Here is a 22168-nt window from a genome sequence, read left to right as displayed (position 1 = left end):
AAAAAAAAACAAAAACAATTCACGTTCGAGATAAGTCAGTTGTTAGTTGGATGATAAATTCGTTTCGCGTGTTAAATCTTGAAATATAATATTATCATAATATATTATATGTTTATATTCGAAACTCACCCGAATATGTTTCCGACGGTATCTGATCCGTTGGTACGGTAAAATTTCCTACTGCATTCGGTGGACATCCGTTTCGAGTTTGTTGAGTACGTAAGGTATGAGTTGCGTGTAAAGATGGACCACGAGGTGGTACTTCGGGTGGTGCCGGTTCGGGGGGAGAATCTCTTCCGGTGTCTGAAAATAATAATCGTTATAATCGTAATCTATATCATTTAGTTAATTATTAACGAGAGAGAGAGAGAGAGAGGGAGAGAAAGAGGGGGAAAACATTCGTTCGGTTAGTTATAATAATTCGTGTTATCGTTGTAGTATAGAGAATTGGTAAATTATTGCAATAAAACATTGTAAATGGAGGTACTATTAAATTTCACATTAATCGTTGTTGTTTTCTCTCTCTCTCCCTCTCACTTTTTCACTCCCTCTTTATCTATCTCTTTCTATCCTGTTTATACATTCGCTCGCATTTTCACGTTCGCAATGTCCACTAATCCAGAATAATTAAACGAGACGTCGACAATCGAGAGCTTCGCAATTATTGCTGCTTTATGTAGTTCGAAGCGTAACAGAGTGGGGAGGGGAGGGCGGGGGATCGATTAGACGTTATTAGAAGTGCGAGGGAGCATGAAGAATGCGCCAACGAGCGCTTTTGTAATTAGGAAATAGTCTAATTGGAGCATCGATCTCCTCCCTCCTCTCATTTGAGAGCGAGGCCGCTATTATCCGAAAATAAAGCGAGAGGTGAGTCCTACGTTCATGTATAACTATAATAATATATATACTTATCTATATGTATATATGTAATACAATAATATATGTATTATATGGATATAAGTACTTATGACGTTGCTATGACGCACAATGTGTTATAACGTGTGAGAGCAACAATCCTGCAACCGATGCAATCCCGAGCAACAATACTGATAAGCGTGGTTGTACACATAAGCGTGTGTACACACACCTATGTTAATCCAGTTTTATCGTTACATCTCGTGACGTAAGTAGTAATATCGATTCGCTGCTGGATAGAAATAAAACGAGAGTCAGCGAATAATTAAGGATCTATTTATAATTAAAGCGAACTTCTCTCTTCCTACCTTGTTGTTAAATGTTTTAAACATTAAAACGCGAGGTGGGACCTTGTTATGGGACTCGCGCAACTTTGTCGACGATATTTCAATTATATTTAGTCATTGTTGTTATATATTCTTTCTTTTTTCTTTTTTTTCTTCTCCATTCTTTTTATAATTTAGACAAGTATTTACAATACGAAAAAGAAAAAAATAGAGAGAGAGAGAGGTAATCGTAGTTTTTATCTTCTATCGTATCCTTTCAATCGGAATTCGTGCGATCAAAATCCTGTTTACGATTTTATAGAAAAATAATATTATATACTTATACATTGGTATATCGGAAGATAGGTTAAATGAAAAAAAAAAAAAAAGAAATGAAAGAAAAAAGATTGATGCACGCGATAGGTATAAAAGATATAATATAATAATTATTATACCTCGTTAAGGTGAGTTTGCATAATAAAAACGTGACCGCGTCTTTTTTCATTTACCAAGCTTCGCGTATAAACAAATTAGAACGTTTAAAAAGTTTTCTAACGGAATACTAAAAATTTTCCAATTCTGACCTGCTCCCTTGTTCTTTCTTTTCTCTCTCTCTCTCTCTCTCTCTTTCTCTCTCACCACCGTACTACCTTGCTAGCCCTCAGGGCTTTCCGTAGTCAAGTTACTTACAAAGTTGTTCAAACTCGTAAGGAACTCCTTCCAACGAATAATTAAAGTTACATAAACGCAAAGAGCGCAAAAGAACCTGGAGAAGCGGGTCCGTCCGTTCGCATTCGCGCGCATTTAAAGACAAGGAAAGTATTTTCCTCGTACTGGTTCCTTTCCACTCTCCACGGAAAATGCTTTTCTCTATAAACGAAGGAATGCGAAAAATTTCTAAACGAATTATCCCTATTTTTTTCCCTCCCACGCGTCCCTACAGTATTTATCTCTTACGTAAATATAAATAAATAAAAAATAATAATAATAATAATATATTATATAGAGAAACAAAAAAAAACAAAGATTCAAATGAAATAATATCTAGAGTTGATTTTCTTACAGATGGGGAACTTGCTGAACCCTTACGCAAGTAGAATTAGTCGTAACTGCATATATGCCGACGTTACAAACCGATGTCATATTAAATGTATTCGTGTGTGTGTGAGTGCGTGTGCGTATCTATGTCATGTGTACATAAGCACGACAAAACCTATAGTATTGTATATATATACATATATATCTACAATACTATATACTATACTATATATATAATACTATATATATATGTATATATCTATATATGCATACAATTGAAGCAATATGTAACCATTAGAGGTTGTTAATGTTACAGAGCGCATTATTGTAAATCAAGGTTAACTGCAATACAGTGGTCTATCGCGCTTTCGCGAAGCTATGTAACTTGCTTGCGGTAACTCTGATGCCGGATAATGGAATTTCGGTGCCGGGTCTTGCGGATTAAAATCCATTACGGTTATAACTTACGTGAGCGTTGTAATCTCTAAGAAAATTATTCAAGAAAGCTAGAGAGACATGTTATCGGCTTAATACATACGTACACTTCTACGTATTATTATTATTATTATTATTATTATTATATGAAAATAAGTTTAGGATCCTTCTTTTCCTCTTTAGGAAACTCCTTTACGGATCATTACCAAGAGTGGGCTAAAGGGATTTCGTTTATGGGTTTGTCTAAGTGTCTAGAAATTTACGTGTTATGACATGTTTTTTTATTATGAATGTTCTTTTCTTCTTTTTTTTTTCTTTTTTGAAAAATATATATTTGTACAAATAATTTCAACGTTTGTAAATGTTCTATAAAGAGACGTAATGTATTTTCTATTGATGACGTTATAAACGTCAGAATTATTTATAATTGTATTTTCTACTCGTATTCTGTTTTATTACAAGTATTTTTTTGTCTTTGTTTTTATTGTTTTCATATTTAAGTCATTGGATATGGTAACATTCAGCATGTAGATTAATTTGTATTATTAAATTCCAGTATTGTCTTGCACTGTATTTAAGATTTTTTTTAGTAATATTCATGGGTGATATTTGTATTATGTCATATTTTCATTGATAAGGTTGTATTTAGGTGCAAGTTTTTAATTTATTATTACTGTTATAATATAATGCTTGGTTAAACGAGAAATAGAAGAGTAGAGATCGTTAATATTCTATCGGATGAAATTTCGATAAGGTTTTTAATATTGCTTAATGGATACAATTTGTTAATGAATATTCGATTTTGATATACTTTTCTCTCTCTCTCTCTCTTTATTTCTCTGTTAAATTACACAAAGATAATATATAAAATATATAGGTACATAAATTGTAAACGTAATCAACGTTTTAACGCATGATTCATTATTATTTGACGGAAATGGTAGTTGTGTAAAGAAAAACATAAAAAAGAAAATCAATGTTACAGAATAATTATCTCTCATCATTCCCACTCTCTTTCTCTCTCTCTCTCTCTCTCTCTCTCTCTCTCTCTTTCAAGATAGTTTATAGAATTTTTATTAAATTCCCGACAAAGACAATGATGAAAAGACAAATTAAAAGGAACACAATAGAAGAGAAACGAGATAACGTGGTTTGTATGCGCGTATCACCAATAGCGATTTACATACCTGTGAAGTAAATAGGCCTGGAGAGACCTGTGCAGATCCATGGGTGAATGTGCAGAGAGACAAAAGTGCATTAGTGCTAGTAGAAAATTCGATATTGTGCCTGCGTGCGTGTGATAATAGTTATGATCGATATGATGAATCCGATGATGACGATGATGATGATGATGATGACGACGACGATGAAAGATCGTGCAAATATTTATATCGCGATGATGAAAAATGTTAAAATGTGTTCTACGTTTGATGTTGAATCAACGACCATGCAAAAATTTGTATCCTTTTCTATATCGATATTTAAACGTTTAAAACATGATTGACCACGTAGTAGATGATGAAGAGATGAAAAATGACGAATGATGGATCGTGACTCGAATTTATTTTATTAAATACGGAGAGAACGAAACAAAATTATGAAATTATTTAACTTTTGGCACGTTCGTATTAAACAGATAAAACAAAACAAACTGCTGCGACGACGGAGATGACACAAAAGCGCAAGGTCGATACCTGCTGCAATAAGCAGTAATAATTGCTTAATTAAAGCGGACCGTGAAATGCGCAATGCGTTTCTGTCAGCTACAGCCGGGACAATCGCGTTTCTCGGACAACTTTACTCTCTCTCTCTCTTTCTCTCTCTCGGAATACATACGTACATTTGTTCTAGTTATTGAACAATTCTCTTCACCCCTCTCAACCCATCCCCTCTCTTTTCCCCTTTTCTACCGACCTACCTAAACCAACCCCAGCCCTCCTCCTCCTCACCCATTCGCTACGTAGCCTCTTGGACTCTGCAAACACCTGTAACGCTCAATTAGAAAATCGATAACCCATCTACGGATACTCGGAGGACAATTTCTACCGGTTTATCGTGAGCTTCATCGTTCGAGAGTCGACGAACGATCCATTATTTTTATCCATTTCTCTTTCGAGAGTCGATTATCGGGAGCCAATCGTAACGAATTCCTTTGGATTGCTAGAGAGCCATTCGAGAAGCACTCGCTTATATACGACGCGTATAAATTCATTCTATATTTCTTGTTTTTTTTGCTTTTTTTACGTTTTCGTTTCCTTTTTTTCCTCTTTGTTTTATTCTTCTTCTTTTTCTTCTTTTTCTTTTTGCTTCTATTTTTCTCTTTTTTCTTCTTTTTATTATTGCTCGTGAAATCTCTCGCACAAACAGGGAAAGAAATTGGATAAAAATATTTATTTCTCGATGATCTTTATACGTATATTTATATATGTATTATTTACTATATAAAGCGTATTCATTTGAGAACTTCCAATATGTATATCTAGGAAATAATGTATTTTTCTGAAAAATGTTGGATACCGAAGTTTTACAGTTTCAAGGGAGATACGTAAATATTTGATTTATTTTTTTGCTCGTTAGATTATTTTAAGATCAACTTTTACTTTTCAAATAAAAATTTTTTATATCTTTTCCTTAGAGATTCTTAGCCAATGAGAAATATAAGATACTTTTCTTTATTATTAATAATACGATAAAATTTTGAATACGTGATAGTTCTACGATGGAAATGTAATTGTAATTATTTTTATACGTGATAATAATATATATATATATATATATTGTATAATCGGTAAAATCAAGCACCAATGTTCATGTATAATCTTCTATAGATCAGTATATAACCGATATCAAATTACGTGGAAATGAGGTAATGAGATTCTATTGCAGTTGAAAGCTTCGTCAATCTGTAAGCGAAGTATCAATTAAGCGTTATATCGTCATATTCCTGTTATGTGTATACATTCGAACTATATAAATTTCTCATTAAACGGGAAGGGTGTATTATTCGCGTTAGAACGCCGATAGATCATTGAGTTCTACTAAATTACATTCTACCGGCAATTACAACCCAGTATTCTCGTCCCAGAGATAATATTTAAATACTCGAAATATCAACTTTGCATATATATATAACATATCAGAGAATTATTTAATAAAATATTGACAAAATCTCTAATAAGATTTACGATGCAAATTTCTAATCTTAAATAATCTCGTGGTCGAACGTGAATATAAAGGGCATGACGTGTATCGTTGAACTCTAACGTTGATATTAAAGTCGAAGTAATGTCGATGTACCACCGATCGTGGAGAGAGATTCGTTTCTCAAAATTTAATCAGAAACATCAAGGAGCATGAGACGACGCGTAGGTAGGTAGATAGGAAGGTAGGAATGAAGGTAGGTAGGTAGGTAGGTAGGTAGGTAGGTAGGTAGGAGAGAACCGTGGAAGCCAATTACGGATCGTACGTTGCGGCATATCACTGACATTTGATTCGAACGGGTGATACCACCTTCATCGGTGGGATGGTAGTAGTAGTAGTAGTAGTATTAATGGTGATGGTAGTAATGGTGGTAGTAGTTGGTAGGAAGAGTAGTAGTCAGACATTGCAAGGGAGTGCAAGGTGGCCGACAGTGACTTGATGCGGTTAGCGGATCGCCCCGTTAATTCGATTTGATGCTCTAACGCCTTCTCCACGTCGGGGAATACATATTCATGTAAATACGAATTATTTCGTACGATAGTCAGCCATTTTCGTTTTCACCTTCCTTGCTCTCTTCGGTATCTTTCTCTTTCTATTTTCTATAAATGGATTTTCGTCGTTCGACGTTACTACGAAGAAATAATTAAATCTATAGAGAGAGATAGAGAGATAAGTAGAAGAAAAGAAAAGAAAATAATACTATTTCCGTAAAGACCCAATCGGTTAGTTAACTTTTTCAAAAGTGTGTCAGTAGAGCTTGCTAAACGGAAAAAGAATTTTCTATAGAGCAATAAAATCTTCATAGATCCTCGGTTAGAATAGTGAAACCGGAAGAAGGAACACTGGTAACGATAATGGCGAACACGGACTATTGGCATAGTTTCCGAGTGGTACTTAAAATTATTCCTACTCGGATCGAGCCTGGCACTAATCCAGCCAACCTCCCCCATTCCATCCCTTGCTTCTCAACATTTTCGTCGAATACTCTTGCCGGTTAAAACGTTTCGCCTTGCTCAAAATTGATAACCGAGTTTTCTTCTTATTCTTCTTCTTCTTCTTATACTACTACTTCTTCTTCTTCTTCTTCTTCTTCTTCCTCTTCGTTTCCTAACTCTTACCTCGAAGAAAATGAGATTCGTTGTCGCTCGAAAGAAGAACGAAGTTGAGAATCTTTTGCCAAGATCGTGAAAAAAGGCAAAAAAATAGTCGAGAAAAGCGATTAACTAACGTGACTTACTTCTACGAGAGAACGTGAGAAAATGAATAAGATTCTTTGCATAATAATATTTCAGAAAAAAAAAAGAATAAAAAAGAATTTGACTATTCTTTCCCCCACTCCCCACAATTATATATATATCTTTCATATTTAATGGAACAACGTAAAAAAAAAACCAAAAAAAAACATTTGTAATCATATAATCGATTCAATAACATTACGATATATCATAAATTATCTTCATAAATTTTCCAAACGAAATTAATTAGATTTAATCATCTAAAAACAAATTTTTTCTAGTATAGTATAATATAATGGTAGTAGTTCAAACCAGTGGTACGTATTACGCGCGGTTCACGTCCACACGTATTACTCAGCTATACGTTACTGGCCGAACAGATTTACGGTGACAAATTACCGCAACTGTGCCGAGTTCCCGGTGAGAGAACACGCGCGCTTGTGCGCGCTTGTGCGCGCTTAGGTGTGTGTGTGTGTGTACGTATGTGCGTGTGAGTTCGTGCACTCGCGCGCACACTCGCTAGCTCGGCAATTCAATAACGTGCTACTCGACTGGCCTACATTAGACTCCGACGGTCTAATGTAATATCAATCGTCTTTCTGCTGGCGGTGTACAAGAGGTTAACGTGGGTAAGCCCTGACCGTTGGGAGCCATTTGCTAATAGATGCCGCGACATGCCTCCATTAGACCGCAGGGACATTCCTCCGAGCAATATCCCCCCATTGGAGATTCAGACTCGAATTACTGCTTACGATATACCGGTAATCACGACTAAGAAACTTATAATAACATCACCTTACGTGCACCTAAGTAGAGTATTCTTAAAATCAGTCAGACATAAATGTAGTAATATACCCTAACTCCGCTCTTGTAAGTATATCTTCTATTTTTGATTTAATAGATTTATTATAACACGTACACGAGAGACGTTAGAAAATGTTTAATCGATATTTTAACTAGGAAAATGATTTTCTTTTTTTTCTCATCGTAAAAAAAAAAAAAAAATAAGAAAATTTGTAATCAACGTTTATAAATTCTTGATCGTACAATAGCGAATCATTTCTTTCAATAAATCGTATCTTACGAAAAATGTTAATCGAGAATGTCAATTTGACCGATTGATATTACGTGTAATAACATTGTGTATAGAATCAGACCCGTTATGGTAAACACACACGTTTATAATATACGAATGGTTCGAACGAGATCCTTTTTCCAACAGGATAATATACGGTTTTACGACGCCGTTGAGAGTTCGTAACAAAAGCGGCGAATTTATCGGCATACGGCGGCGTCGCCGTCACTCGTGTCAACCGTTGTAACAACGTTTCCGCGCACGCGATACCAGTTGTAAGATCCACGGTAACATCGCTAGTTCCCATGTTACTGATACATCAACGTCCGAAACTTCGATGCCTGCTGTCGATCCCTCGCTTTCCAAAAGTGTCGCGTGTTATTCGGAAACGTTACGAGAAATCTCTCATCTGCGTAGTTAATTGTTTTGTGAGACCTAACTATTTTGTTTTTTTTTTTACAATATCGATAATAAATAAATAGATAATAAGTATAATATGTACGAAACACATTCGATCTGTTATCATCATTATAATTATCTCGAAAGAATTTCCTAACAACGTTAGAAAGCTAGACGAGCTTTTCCTTTTCTCTCTCTCTCTCTCTCTTTCTCTCTCTTTCTCTTTAGAATAAGAGCCATCCTCGAAAACGAGATGCCCGCGAAATTTCGTTTAAAAGTTAAGTCAGGTAGTAGTAATAGTAGTAGTAGTAGTAGGTGGCTGAGTGAAGTAGATGGGGGATAAGGAAGGATGAGGGGTGAAGTGTAGTAGGTGGCCATTGCCATGGTGGTCACTACTCGACAGTGGGTTCAAAGCCGCAAAGCTACTTTCTCATCTCTCTATATCTCACACACGTACTTTACACCCACACATATATACTTTAGTAGCAAGCTTTACTGCTAAAACTGTTTTACACATATACACGGGATATAATGGTGTGTGAGTCGGTTGGTAGCACCAAGGTGGGCTAGGCCTAAATCCTCCTGGCATTCCAAAACAATATAGTAGACGAAGCCACGTTAACTTGGCTAGTGAGCTATGCTCTAACTAGCCAGCTCTCTCTCTCTCTCTCTTTCTCTCTGTTAACTGCTAACTCGGTTACCTCTCCTCGAAACCTACCCACTCTCTCTCTCTCTCTCTCTCTCTCTCTCTTGAAGAGAGAAACGCTCATTCTCTCTCACTTTGTCCTTTCTATACCCCACTCAAATGTTCTCTCTTTCTCTTTCTCTTTATCTTTCCCTCTCTCTCTCTCTCTCTCTCTCTTTCCTTATAAGCAAAGAGCTTGGCTACCGTTAGTTACCAGGGAGTAGTACCGGTGACTTCTCTAAAACAACAACGGAGCCAACTTCGAAACGGAAAGTCCCTTAGTTATTTAATGAGCCATCGTATGTAGTAGTTCGTCGATTAGCGCATTGTGTTGGTAGACCTAGAAAGCAACCCCCGCCCCCTTCCTAGTCTATTTCTAGAATCCAAGATTCGAGTCATGAAGTTTCTTGAAATTTCCTACGCTCATTGTGTTTCACCCCCCTTAAATTTCTAATAAATCTCAAGCTTCGAAGTTTCTCGTACAAAAGAATATTTTAAAAATTGTATTATGTATGTAATTTAATTATATATCAAATATATCTAGGACAATTATATATTTAATATAGAATATCTGATTTTAACAAACTTATGTTAAAATACAGTAAAATAAATAAATCAATAAACGTAATTTATTTTGCCGAGGATATTGAGTACCTATTACTTTATATACAATATGAGATTGTAAATAATAGGATAATTATTAATCATTATTCTATCTGTTTAACAACAATCTCTTTATTTTCTCTCTCTCTCTCTATTTCTCTCTTCTTTATCTTCGTAAATCTCATCGAAGTATCACACATCAAAGATACCAAAATCGATCGTATCTTTACGTTTCGTAACACGGAAGACTATTAATATTAAGCCTTTAACGAGAAACACGTTTACGCGAAACCCGATTTAACTTCGACCAGGGGCTCGATACCAGCCGATAATAACGTTAGCACCGTAATCGCGTTTGAGGCATGGATCGTTAACTTATCGCGCCAAGTTTTACGTTGCGATTCCTTCAACTGGCCTGCATTCCTCTCTCTCTCTCTCTCCCTCTCTCTCTCTTTCTTTTATATTCATCTCAATCGATAAACCCTTATATATACACACCTTCAATCATTTTTATTATTATCGTCATCGTTGCGAAACGTAATTTTAATAATTATCGTCATTATATGACGATTATGATCGAGTATTTAAAATAAATATTAAAAATACGAATAGTTGTATGAACGCGTAATAAGAAATAAATAATACGATTATTGGACACGTTTGAAATGCATGATGATATAATAATGCACGAGTGATGATGATCGATACATGCGTGAATAGTACGATCAATCGATATAGGTATACAATAATACAATTTGTTCGAATTTAATTATTATTTATCGGTTTGGCTCACCATTGCCAAGATGGATACGTGAATGCTCGTCAGGAAAAACGACGGTCTCTGAACGGTCGCTTGCAGTTGAGCTACTACTCAAGGCGCTTGCGTGACCTCGACGTGTTCTTCGACCTAAGGTACCACCACCTCCTCCTGCACCTCCTCCACCTCCACCTCCTCCTCCTCCGGTATTCGTCTTTTTGCTTGGTGCCGCATACACCGTTTCACCTGCACGATACCAAGATTCTCGATCAGACGCTATCGCTTCTTAACCTCGAAACGTTTCGAATTCTCAACCAGGCCATTGCCTTTTCTTCTATAGCCTATCGAGATCGATTTCGAATAGTTTCATGGTGAGAAAAAAAAATAAAAAAATAAAATAGAAAGAAGAGGTAGTTCGAATGTTTTCAAACATGATTTTAAATAAAATTCATATATTAACGTATTTGCCATTGAATAATGAAATAATTTACGATTATTATCCGATATATGTTATAACTAATAATTGTATTATTTTCTATAAGGTATTTAATATCTACAAAATTGATCGTTCGTTAAAATTTTTGGAATTATTCGTGGAATTTCATCGAACTTCATTAATTATCCGCATTCTTGAAAAAAAAAAGAAATTCAAATTCGAAGCGTAAACATTAATAAATGATATAAAATAACACGAAGTCATAGATTGGTTAATATAATTCGTTGAACGTGTTAAATATGTTAATAAAAGTCAGAAGAGAGAAAATAAGAAAAAAAATAAAAATAAAAAAGCAAGTCTAACATTAGTGATCCCGTAATTATAGTTTCGCGTGCATGTGAACGTCATTCGTTGAATCTAATTAACTCCCTACCGTTTCCATTGCGAGATCTGTCCGAGGATACGCTCCCGTTGTAATGATGCCGCCGAGAGTTGGTGCTTTCGAGAGGAAACGGTGAGGCTTGTCGATGATTTGGCGTCAACGTTGGTGGTGGTGTTGGAAACGGCGTCGTAGGGTTGTCCGTCGTTGCAGCACCCTCCGTGTCCGAACCAGTACGATAAGAACGATCACCGGCACCTGAAACGTATCGTTTAACGTTCAAATTTTATCTCTCCTTATAACTATTATTATTATCGATTTTATTTACTAACATCAACCTATGTTAGTTTGTTACGAGTTTTTTCAATTTGAAATTATTCGTGATTGATTAAAAATAATGATTTCTAATACCGATCTTATAATCATACAAATCATTTATATATATTTATATTTTATATAATATAATATTATTTATATAATTGTGATATATATGTAAGGACAGTAGTTTTAGCTATATTGAATTTAGCGCGTAAATAGGTTAGGGAATAAAACAGGTGGCGTTAGTGCTACAAAGAAAGCAGGAGTGAAAAGATACAGAGATTAAAAGATATATATAAGAAAATTAATCAAGAAACAACGGTGTGGATATTAGCATTGAATGTTGTTTCTTTGTTATTACAGGTAGGATAAATAATTAGTCTAAGTTGCTACATTATTATTTTGTTCAAAATAAAATAAAATCTTTGTTATTACAGAGAAACAATTCTACCTATTATCTACCCATAACCTGCACAATAAATAAGACATTATATATATATATATATAAAATGTTAATAACGTAATTATTTTTTGTTTTAGATATACATCAAGTTGATTATCTTATTAACTTTTGTAAATATAATATTACGTTTCAAGTAAAATTATTGAATTAAAATGAAACATTATTAAATATACAAATATTTCGAATAAATTCTAAGATAAACTTATCCACCGTATACGTCTTCTAAAGAATACATATACATAATATTCAGAAGTCATATGGAGATAATAAAAGAAAGCTGTCGCGCATCTAGGCGATCATCTCGTCATCTTATTTTATTGTCTCCCGAGAAGTATTTTACGAAGTCCTTGTGAAAATCCGCTTTCGAGATGGTACTGGTGTGTCTTTCTCTTCCTCTTTTTTCGCTGTTTGACCCAAGCTGGTATTTGCTTAAACGAGACTTCACGCAGTATATCCTTGAGTTATGGTATATAGAATCCTTTAAGAAAAGTATGAAAACTTGACTTACTCTCTCTCTCTCTCTCTCTCTCTTTTACTATTTTCTAACACCTTAGAAGATAATCCTCTTTGGAGTAAAATGAAAATCTAATAGGGAAAATAATAATACAACGATAAACGATCTATCGACTTTATCGAAAGTGTGACTCAGCTTGCCAAGGGGTGCTGCTGCTATGTTTGTTCTGTTAATTGGTAGCTAATTATGCTTCCCAAGATGGCTTTTTGCCTTTTCTCTAATCTTCTATTAAAGTTTCTACCTCGATGCGTGGGAACAAAATGGGGGCTGAGAGGAAAATACACGAATAAGAAAAAGACACATTATCGTTCTCTCTCTCTCTCTCTCTCTTTTTCTTTATTTCCTTTTATCTCTTAAGAATATCGATGGTCCAAGACAAAAAGAAAGAGAAAAAAAGAAACAGTGCGATAGGATGGTAGCAGAAGAAGAGGATCGAACGTTGTCGGTAATTAATGAGGAAAGTTTTACAAATAGCCGAAGGCATAGTACACTAAACGCCTTAGCAAGCCCGTGAAATTCATCCGCAAGCGAAATATCCTTGCGCAGTACTAACTTTTTAATTGATTATTATCCTTTCCCCTTTTTTCTTTTCTCTTCGTTACTTTCTTCGCGTAGAGAGGAGACGATAATCGACGATCGGTCTTCGAATTTCCGTCTTTTCTTTTCTATCATACTATTTTTTGTTCAAACGACAATGATTATAATCGATCACGTTGTGTTACGCGAATACCATCATAACACAAGCTCAAAGTTTCGAGTTAAGGAAAAAAGGAGGAGTAAAGAAAAAGTTCTCCTTTCTTTGGAGACGAAAACAAAAAGGTAAGAATTTTTTATTGTAATTTTTTTTTCGTCATTAATATAAATTATATATTTTTTTCCAAATTTTTCTTATTATATTATTAAACGAGTATCCTATGTAAAGTGAATTATTGAAATATTCATAACTGTCTTTACTGTCAATTTTAAATAATCGATATTTACTTATAATTGCAAATTTTCCAAATTTCTATACGCAGTAACCTATTATAGGATTTTCAATAATTTTATTCCATATAATAATTTTACATAAAAGATAAGAAAATTAATCTCGCAAAAATATATAAAAGATATATACAAATGTTATTGTTATTTAGTTTAAGTAATATTTGATTTCTTGCATCTAATAACCTTTTCTCTTGAGACCTATTTCTTGTTTTGTATCATTTATACAAAAATTATAATTTTTAATTATAATTATCCTTCTTTTACAATAAAATACTCTTTAGTAATAAAACCAATATCAATTTAACAAATATAATAATCAAATATGTCTTCTTAATAAAAAAAAAAAAAAAAAAAAAAAACAAGAAAAAAAGAATTAGAAAACATTTCGTTACAAGTATAATATTACATCAATCGTATAAAATAGACAGTAATTGGTAGAAATATTCTTGTAACTCGGTGTGTATGTGTTGAACTATCTCACCACCAATAATCGAAGAAATCGAAGTAAGGCATTTCTTCTCCGCTACTTTTAGTTCTAACATGGTAAAAGATCAAAGATTATCTCAAAGTGAGGAACGTTTGTGCGAGAGAAAGAGAAAGAGAAAGAGAGAGAAAGAGAGATGAAGGAAAGCAAGATGTGCAGGCTTGATAGTCGAGACGTCTGAGAGTGAGTAGCCGAGAGCCGGGCCAGTGGCGCTGATATTGCTCGCATTAAACTTTCATATTCAATCTTGGCACCCACCACCGTTGGGGCCGCCCCACGTTTTCCTCCCGATCCTCCCGCACCCCCATTCCTCCCGATCCTCCCGATCCTCCCGTTCCCTCTTACCACCATCACCACCCCTTACGACGATCCACGGTATGCTCTCTCGTTGCTGAGAGCAAGAGCCCTAGCATCAACCCCACATGTAATTGTGTTATGCCCTCTCTTCTCTCTCCGTCACCCTTCTCCGACTGACTCTTCCTCCTTCCCTCTCTACCTCGTCCCCTTCCTTCATCTGTCTGTCTATCTCTCTTTCTCTTCTTTCTCCCTCACTCTCCGGAATCCTCCCTCTTCTCAGAGCCTTCAGAATCTTCTTTTCCTGCCACATAGACTATCTTCCTCTCACTCTTTCATCGTTTTACCTTCCTCTATTGAATTTTCTAATCCATATGGATTTGAATTTAAGAGGATCTACCCTATTTTTTTCTTTTTTCTTTTCTTTTCTTTCCTTTTCTTTTCTTTTCTCTCTTTTTTTTTTTTCTTACATTCGACGAGTATACAAAAGTATTATTTAAAACAAATTGTATCTATATGTATATTAATGAGAATTAATATATATCAGATATATACATATATAATATAATATTTAAAAAACTCGTAGGATATAAAAAAATGACGAAACAAACTAACGAAATATCATACTCTAGCTTTATCGGGAATATTCGAAACCGAGAGAGAATACTCGGAAATTCGATGATGTCGTCGAACCATTCGTCATGTGGCTAGTGATAAGCGAATAATCGATCGTTGGGATTAGTAGTCGGCCGGAGCCGAATGAACAGTCAATGGTTATCTTTAATCGGTGTATGCTAGAGTGAAACAGCGAGACAGAAATAAAGAGAGAGAGAGAGGGAGAGAGAGAGAAAGAGAAATAGAGTGAAAGAGAGTTAATCACAACAGTCGATCGCGTGCTCGACCACGTCGTCGTTGCTTTCGTCGCTTTAGTTCCACGTACGTGTTAGCTCAACCGAACGATTTATCTTTACCATTGGAATAGAAGTAATAGTACTAGGCAAAAGCAAAGCCTAGTGGTGTACTGAAATAGAAATAGAGAATAAGAGAGAGAGAGAGAGAGAGAGAGAGAGAAATTGTGTGAGCGAATGAGAGGGAAAACATCAGAAGACAATTTACAACGTCGTGTCTTCGCGTACAGGAACGTAAGTCTTGTTCTGTTTCTTCGGAACCAACGACAAGAACGACAAGGACGTTTCGTTTCCGTAGTTGGGTTGCTAAACGCATGCTACTGGCTAGCCGGATTCTAGGGAGACGAGAGAATTAAAGAGAAAGAGAGGAGGTAGAAGAGGGGTTTTGGTTGTTGTTGGTATAAAGAGGGGGAGAGTGAAACGGCCGCATACTCTGTATAGTGTTGGACGCATTTTGTTTGTAGGGGATGGTTACCATAGCAACGAAACCAAAGCGGCTCGGCCATCGAATGTGCTTCGTTCTCTCGTTGTCCTCTTGGTCGTCGTGCTCTTCGTCGAGAACGACGATGTTGGTCCGAAACTTGTGGAAGAGTTCGCCTCCGGCCCTTTTCCAATGCTTATATGCCGTGTAACGTTTATACGAAGGACCGGGGGCGGGAACAGGGGGACGAAGGTGGGGGAACGAGGTAGAAACCTCGCGAACGTTTTCGATTACTATTAGATACAAATTTCCGAAACGGGAAATTTACTTTTCCGTGTGATTCGATGGACTACCACCAACGGTAGTGTTAGTTTCCTTCGGGGAATATTTCTTTATTCGATGTATAATATTAAATATATTTCATGTATACGCGTTGATTTTCGATCGTTATTTTTATATACGTGAGAGAGTATACACTGCCCTTAGCGCGGGATTATCTTTTTTACAGAAACAAATTTCAATTTATCTTAAATAATGTAAATATTAAATGAAATTTTTTGTCGTTAAACACATGGAATATTAACATGCGATCTCAAATATTTGTATGAATATTTAAATGAGTTATTATTATCTATCATTTTCTTCATCCATGAAAAGAGAAAATGTTAATCGATTTAAAATATACGCTAACACACACACACACACACACACACGCGTTGAGAGATACGAGATAAGTTAGGTCGCGTGGCAATTTGTAATTTGTAAGCGTTTACACCTATTACATAAGCTCGGTATAACTTTTTGATATTTTATAATACTTCGTGATTATTCCAACGCAGCAAGACGGAATTTAGTCCGTTCGTTGCTTTGGAAAAGATCCACGCAATGATCGTAAGTCCGCATGCAGTGATTTAAACTCCTACACGAGAGACATTTGAAGAAAACCCCGACACTATATCTCTTGTTTTTATTACGACGAGACTAGAGAAAATTCACTATACGTTATTGTAATCGTATTTTTCTTCGAGTTTCAACGAGTAGTATGCAGAGTGGACTAACGTGCTACGATTCACGTAATTTCCATTCGACAAACGCTTTGAAAATACATCCACGTTGAAAAGAAACGTGAAAATTTATTCGAGGAATGAACAAGCGGAAACGTATTCTAGCTTGACACACTTTGCGGTGCAATGCTTTTAAAGATCAATATTTAAAATAGGATATAATAATATATCGATTTTATCGAACAAATAAATAGAATTAATCGTTTATCTATTTTTCATCGATATATATGTACACGTATGTACAAAGTAAAGCATTTGAAACAGGTCACACGAATAATTGGATTGATATTGTCGATAGAAAAAAAACAATCCTGTCGGACGAAAATTCATTTGTATATTGAAAGGTCGCATAATTCCACGTTTAATACTTTTTTTTTTTCGTGGGTGAACGCGAATAGAACGTATAACAATAAATATTTTCATATGTATTATCTGATTTTTAATACGCGTACAGTGTAGCTTACGATTTTCTCAAGATCACTTAAAGATTTATTCCGATAGAAAAAATATTATATTATATATTATATTAATATTATATTAAATATTATATATTTTTATAAAATGTCTCTTCTTTCGCGCGTCCGAATAATATCAACGCGATATTATGTCACCTTAGAAACCAAGTGCGTTTTATTTGACACATTTCTTTTTATCACCAATACCGATAGAATTATTCAGGTGGCTTTTTTTTAAATGCCTCACTTGATATTGGATATACACGTGCGTATATAACAACGAAAAGAGAAAGTTTCGACCGATATATATATATATTATACGAAAAATCGATTTTGATATAAAAAGATAAAGAGAGATAAAGGTGGGACTTGTTTTTACGGTTTCTCCGTTTTTTATGACAAGTATGCATTAGAAAAATTTAAATATTTCCAATATCCCTGGAGTTTGGAATCTCGCGTTCTCCGATGCCTAAATCAATATGAACTCCGCACCCCTTGAAGCAACTACTATCGTTTGCGTGTTGGGGGGTTGGGAGGGGGGAGTTAAAGGAGCACATATCCATAGAAACGAATTCATCGGACCAACGGATCTTGCAATTTCGTATAATCGAAATTCGTATTTAATATGTCGTCCAAATCGTCGCGGTTGAAAATGTGAAAGGGCAGGGGGTAAAAAAGAAAAACGCCAATAAAATTAGCATACCTATTTATTTATATCTTAACTTCGACGTAAAAATAATACGAGAGGAATATAATGCCGTTGTTCCTCTCGTTGAATATTCTACGAGAATATGGATATCGGTTAGGTATAGGTAGGTATTTGTTAATTAAGATTGAAGATTAAAGGTAAATATCATTTTTAAATATATACGAGTATACTTTGAAATCCAGTTATGAAATATTTATCATGCGATTGATGTTAATTGTTTTTTCATATTCAACGCTCCACGTACGTACGTACGTACGTTTCATCGATCGAATAATTTATTACGAAACAATTTCATCGTCTTTTCAAACAGAACAAATAAAAAGTACAAATTATGTACATTGTACTTTCGTACAATTATAAATCAAAATGTTAATATTTAAGTATATTTTTACAATTTTTTTCTCTCTTTTTATAGTACTCCATTTTTATCGAGATATATCGACCATTTAACATTTGAATTATTGTTCCGTTCATTTGATAGATCGTTCGGCTAATTACGAAAAAAAAAACAAATAGAAACAAAAACGATATCCAAATAAGTTTCTTATTCGAAAAGTATTTAAACGCGTAACTGCAAAATGATTTCCCTAAAGACATCAAAAATCAGTTTGGCAGGAATCGGAGACACGCGTTACCCCAGCAAAGAAGAAAGCAAGGAGAGTAGCGGAAAGATGTCGGAAAGGGTGCGGATAGGAGTTTGCATTTTTCCTAACATGTGTCATACGCACGAGGAACAAAAGAGAGACTGCTGGCTGCTGCGTGGCGTGCCGCTGAACGTCGTCCGCGTTCGAAAAGCAATTTCCGATACGTCGTCCAGGCTAAAATGCGTACGAGATATTCGGTGACACATTTCTGATAGCTTTGAGAGTGAGAGAGAGAAAGAGAAAGAGAAAGAGAAAGAGTAAGAAAGAGAGAGAGTGAAGAGTGTACGGTGGCCTTGAGTGCTCCGACGAGATACTTGGAAAGAACAAGAGAGAGAGAGAGAGAGTGAAAGGGGAAAACCTTCAAGAAGTTATACCTTCAACAGGTGCAAAGTGGCTTCCCGTTGAAAGCACGACCGTCTCTTCTCTTCTCTTCTCTTCTCTTCTCTTTTCTTTTCTTTTCTTTTCTTCCTTTCTCTTTCTACCCTTTAACTCTTCTATCTTTCGTTCTCTTTCTTTCACGTGTATCACTTCTGTCTCTTCTTCTGCCTCTTAAACGACGACCGAGTTCTTTGATAAAGCGAGCCTATAATACCGCGTGTGTACCTTCGGGGAAAACGAGCCACCTAACAACTAGTCTTCATGCTCTTTTCCTACAAAATATTATACTTACAAGAGATGAAGAGAGAGAGGAAGAGAGAATGAAAGAATAAATGTATTTTACTTTCAATTAATTATTTTTCGTAAAATAATTCATATATATGTATATATTATAAGTTTATTATTTTTTTTTATTTATTCTCTAATTATTATAACTTTATTATATATTATTATTATAATTATTAAAACCAGTCTCATGATTCTTTCCTATAAAATATTATACTAACAAGATATATATATTAAGTTTATTTTTATATTTATTCTCTAATTATTATAACTTTATTATTATAATTATTACAACTAGTTTTATGCTCATTTCCTATAAAATATTATACTAACAAGAGAAAGAAAGAGTAAAAGAAAAAATATATATATGTTACTTTAAATTAATTATTATTATATATCTTAACACACACATTGAAGGCCTGACATGCAAATAAATTTTTACAAAATGATTATTTATCTGATTTTACCACGGAACATTTATCTATGCTATATATATTAGAAATTAGAGAAATGTAAAAAAAAAATAAACAACGACAAGTAGGATATATCAACGCGTATAACAAACACGTTTACATATTGCAGTAATAAAAAGAATCATGCAATAACGCCGGCTGCGGATCCAGCGCGTTCAATGCATTAAGTTTATTTTTATTTATTTTCTAATTATGACGTACAGATAATTCGTTTAAACAAAAAGAAAGAAAAACGAAAAAAAAATATATATTCAACTAGTTCTACCTGGGAGTACTCTATCCGCTTATTTTCTCTCGTAATCGTTACGTGGCGAATCGATACCTTAACGAACGTGCACGAGTAAAATAGATTACAAAATTTGTACTCGACGAATACAGGGAAAGAGAGAGAAATAAAGAGGGTATAGGACAAACGTAGTGTATTTCTCTCTCTCTCTCTCTCTTCTCCCTCTTTTGCAAGCGCGCGCGCGCTTTTTTTTGTTACGAAGTTCGTAAACGTGGAGAAAAAAATTTAATCCATTCACGCGCATTGCCAAATATTTGCGAGATTTTACGCTCGCCCTCGCGCACAGAGAGAATCGAACTGGAAAAAAAAGAGAAAAAAAGAAAAAATACGATAAAGCAAGTAACATTCCCGATACCTGGCTTTGGCTCGAATCGTCTCGACATTTTGTTTAGCGAGTACAAGCGTGTATGTGTTTGTGTGTACGTGTGTGTATGTATGGTACTCTAAAGCAACACATTCGGATTAGTTTTCTTTTTCTTTATTTTCCTTGTTTCTTTTCTTTCTCTTTTTCTTTAGCAACGTACCGTTCAATTATTAACTTTATTTTATCGATCATACGTAAGGTGGAAAAAAGAATAGTTGTAAGAAAACACTCAATAGAACGAATGAAAAGTTATTTTCACGAAAGAATATCTAACGATAAGACCAAAACCAAACAAGAAGAAGAATTTGTAGAAGGAAGGGGATTTTCTAAAACGGGATATTCAAAACTCACGTATTCCGTTTACATTGTTTAAAACTTAATATTCAACGCACCTTCTAAAGTAATAATAAGAAGCACACTGTGTGTGTTGTCTAGATCGTGCATGCTCAATCGGTATATTTCGTATTCTCGAAAGTGCACGATACAATTTTTCAATAGAATTGAATTTGGATTTTTCCATTGTAATTAATAATAACAATACAAACTTTGTGTTTTACTTATGATTATTTTTAAAAACTATATAATATATATATATATATTTATTAATTTATTTTTTCTTGAAGATATTTATTACAGAAGGTAGACAAATAAATCGTTTTCAGTATGATGTCTTTCTTGATAGAGGGTGGATAATAGCAAGGCAAATTAAAACGTCGGATCGGAAGCGCAGCTGCTGCTACTGACACAACACAACGTCGCCATCGGAGGTAGAAAGCCTGGAGGGATAAGAAGAAGCCGAGAGATTACCATTTTGAGCCCCAGGAGGGTTTAAGGAAACGTTATTGCGATTTGCTTTATGGGGAGGAGACACGAAGTATCACAAAATGATCGCGTAATTGCTACCCTCTTCGTGAATACGTAGATAGCTATCAAGTCTATGTACGTATTTCGTGGAAAGGATTACACGATGATGTTATATATTTATGAATTTCATATATCGACAAAAAAATCGTCGAAATTTTTCATCCATAAATATTTATTTAAGATTAAAATACATCATATTTGAAACATCATATTTCTTACGAAGAAGTAAAATCAATAAAAGCGATTTTCAATTTTTGTAATACGTTTGTGATTTATATGGGATGGTTTAAAAAAAAAAAATAAAAACATCTTTATATTATGAGAAATTTTATATTACTCATCGAAACGAGTAAGAAATTTCTGATTAACGTTGATACTAAAATCACCCCTTTCGATGCAAATTAACTTTTATTATTTATGAGCGTTCGATATGGTAATGATGAGTCTCTTGGTAATATATTGAATGTACACAGAGGAATTTGCTTAGAAATACATTAGTTCGTATGGGGTTTTAAAAATAAGTTTATTATAAAAAAAAATAAACAAAAATGATTGTGTATATACTGATATTGAGAAATATTATTTCGTAGACCCAAATAGTACAAATCTTTAGTAGATATTTATTCAGTACACTAATAAATAATAGTAATAATTAATTTACATTGAAAATATATTGATTTTAAGACCCGTGTTAATTAAAAAATTTATTTTTATCCTCACGTATGAGCATTGATATTATTTGAAAGATTAATTATAAGTATCGTTCTGTAAAAGAAAATAAAGTGCATAGAAATTATAATTTTTTTTAACTATTCAAATCTGCGTTAGAGAAAAAA

The 22168-nt window shown here is 34.4% G+C and overlaps 1 protein-coding gene and 1 long non-coding RNA gene across 8 annotated transcripts in view; one reads left to right on the top strand and one right to left on the bottom strand.

Moving 5' to 3' along the window:
• LOC122516645 (teneurin-a) overlaps positions 1-22168 on the bottom strand; it is a 545517-nt gene that overhangs the window by 336239 nt on the left and 187110 nt on the right. For 6 of the 7 annotated variants that reach the window (XM_043634626.1, XM_043634627.1, XM_043634621.1 and 3 more), the window contains 4 exons: positions 11479-11682; positions 10646-10855; positions 3842-3868; positions 130-303 (listed from right to left, as the gene is read on the bottom strand). In XM_043634626.1, coding sequence (XP_043490561.1) covers positions 130-303; positions 3842-3868; positions 10646-10855; positions 11479-11682 — 615 coding nt within the window. The remainder of the gene's footprint in view (positions 1-129; positions 304-3841; positions 3869-10645; positions 10856-11478; positions 11683-22168) is intronic. The other variant, XM_043634625.1, reaches the window with a different exon arrangement.
• Positions 11918-12245, top strand: LOC122516647. Its single transcript, XR_006303632.1, has 2 exons — positions 11918-12105; positions 12180-12245. It is a non-coding gene; the product is annotated as an uncharacterized LOC122516647 (long non-coding RNA).

Source organism: Polistes fuscatus, unplaced genomic scaffold (genome assembly GCF_010416935.1).
Source record: "Polistes fuscatus isolate 324 unplaced genomic scaffold, CU_Pfus_HIC Scaffold2, whole genome shotgun sequence".
NCBI classification, from domain to species: domain Eukaryota; kingdom Metazoa; phylum Arthropoda; class Insecta; order Hymenoptera; family Vespidae; genus Polistes; species Polistes fuscatus.
This window is presented reverse-complemented; position numbering and strand designations above follow the sequence as displayed.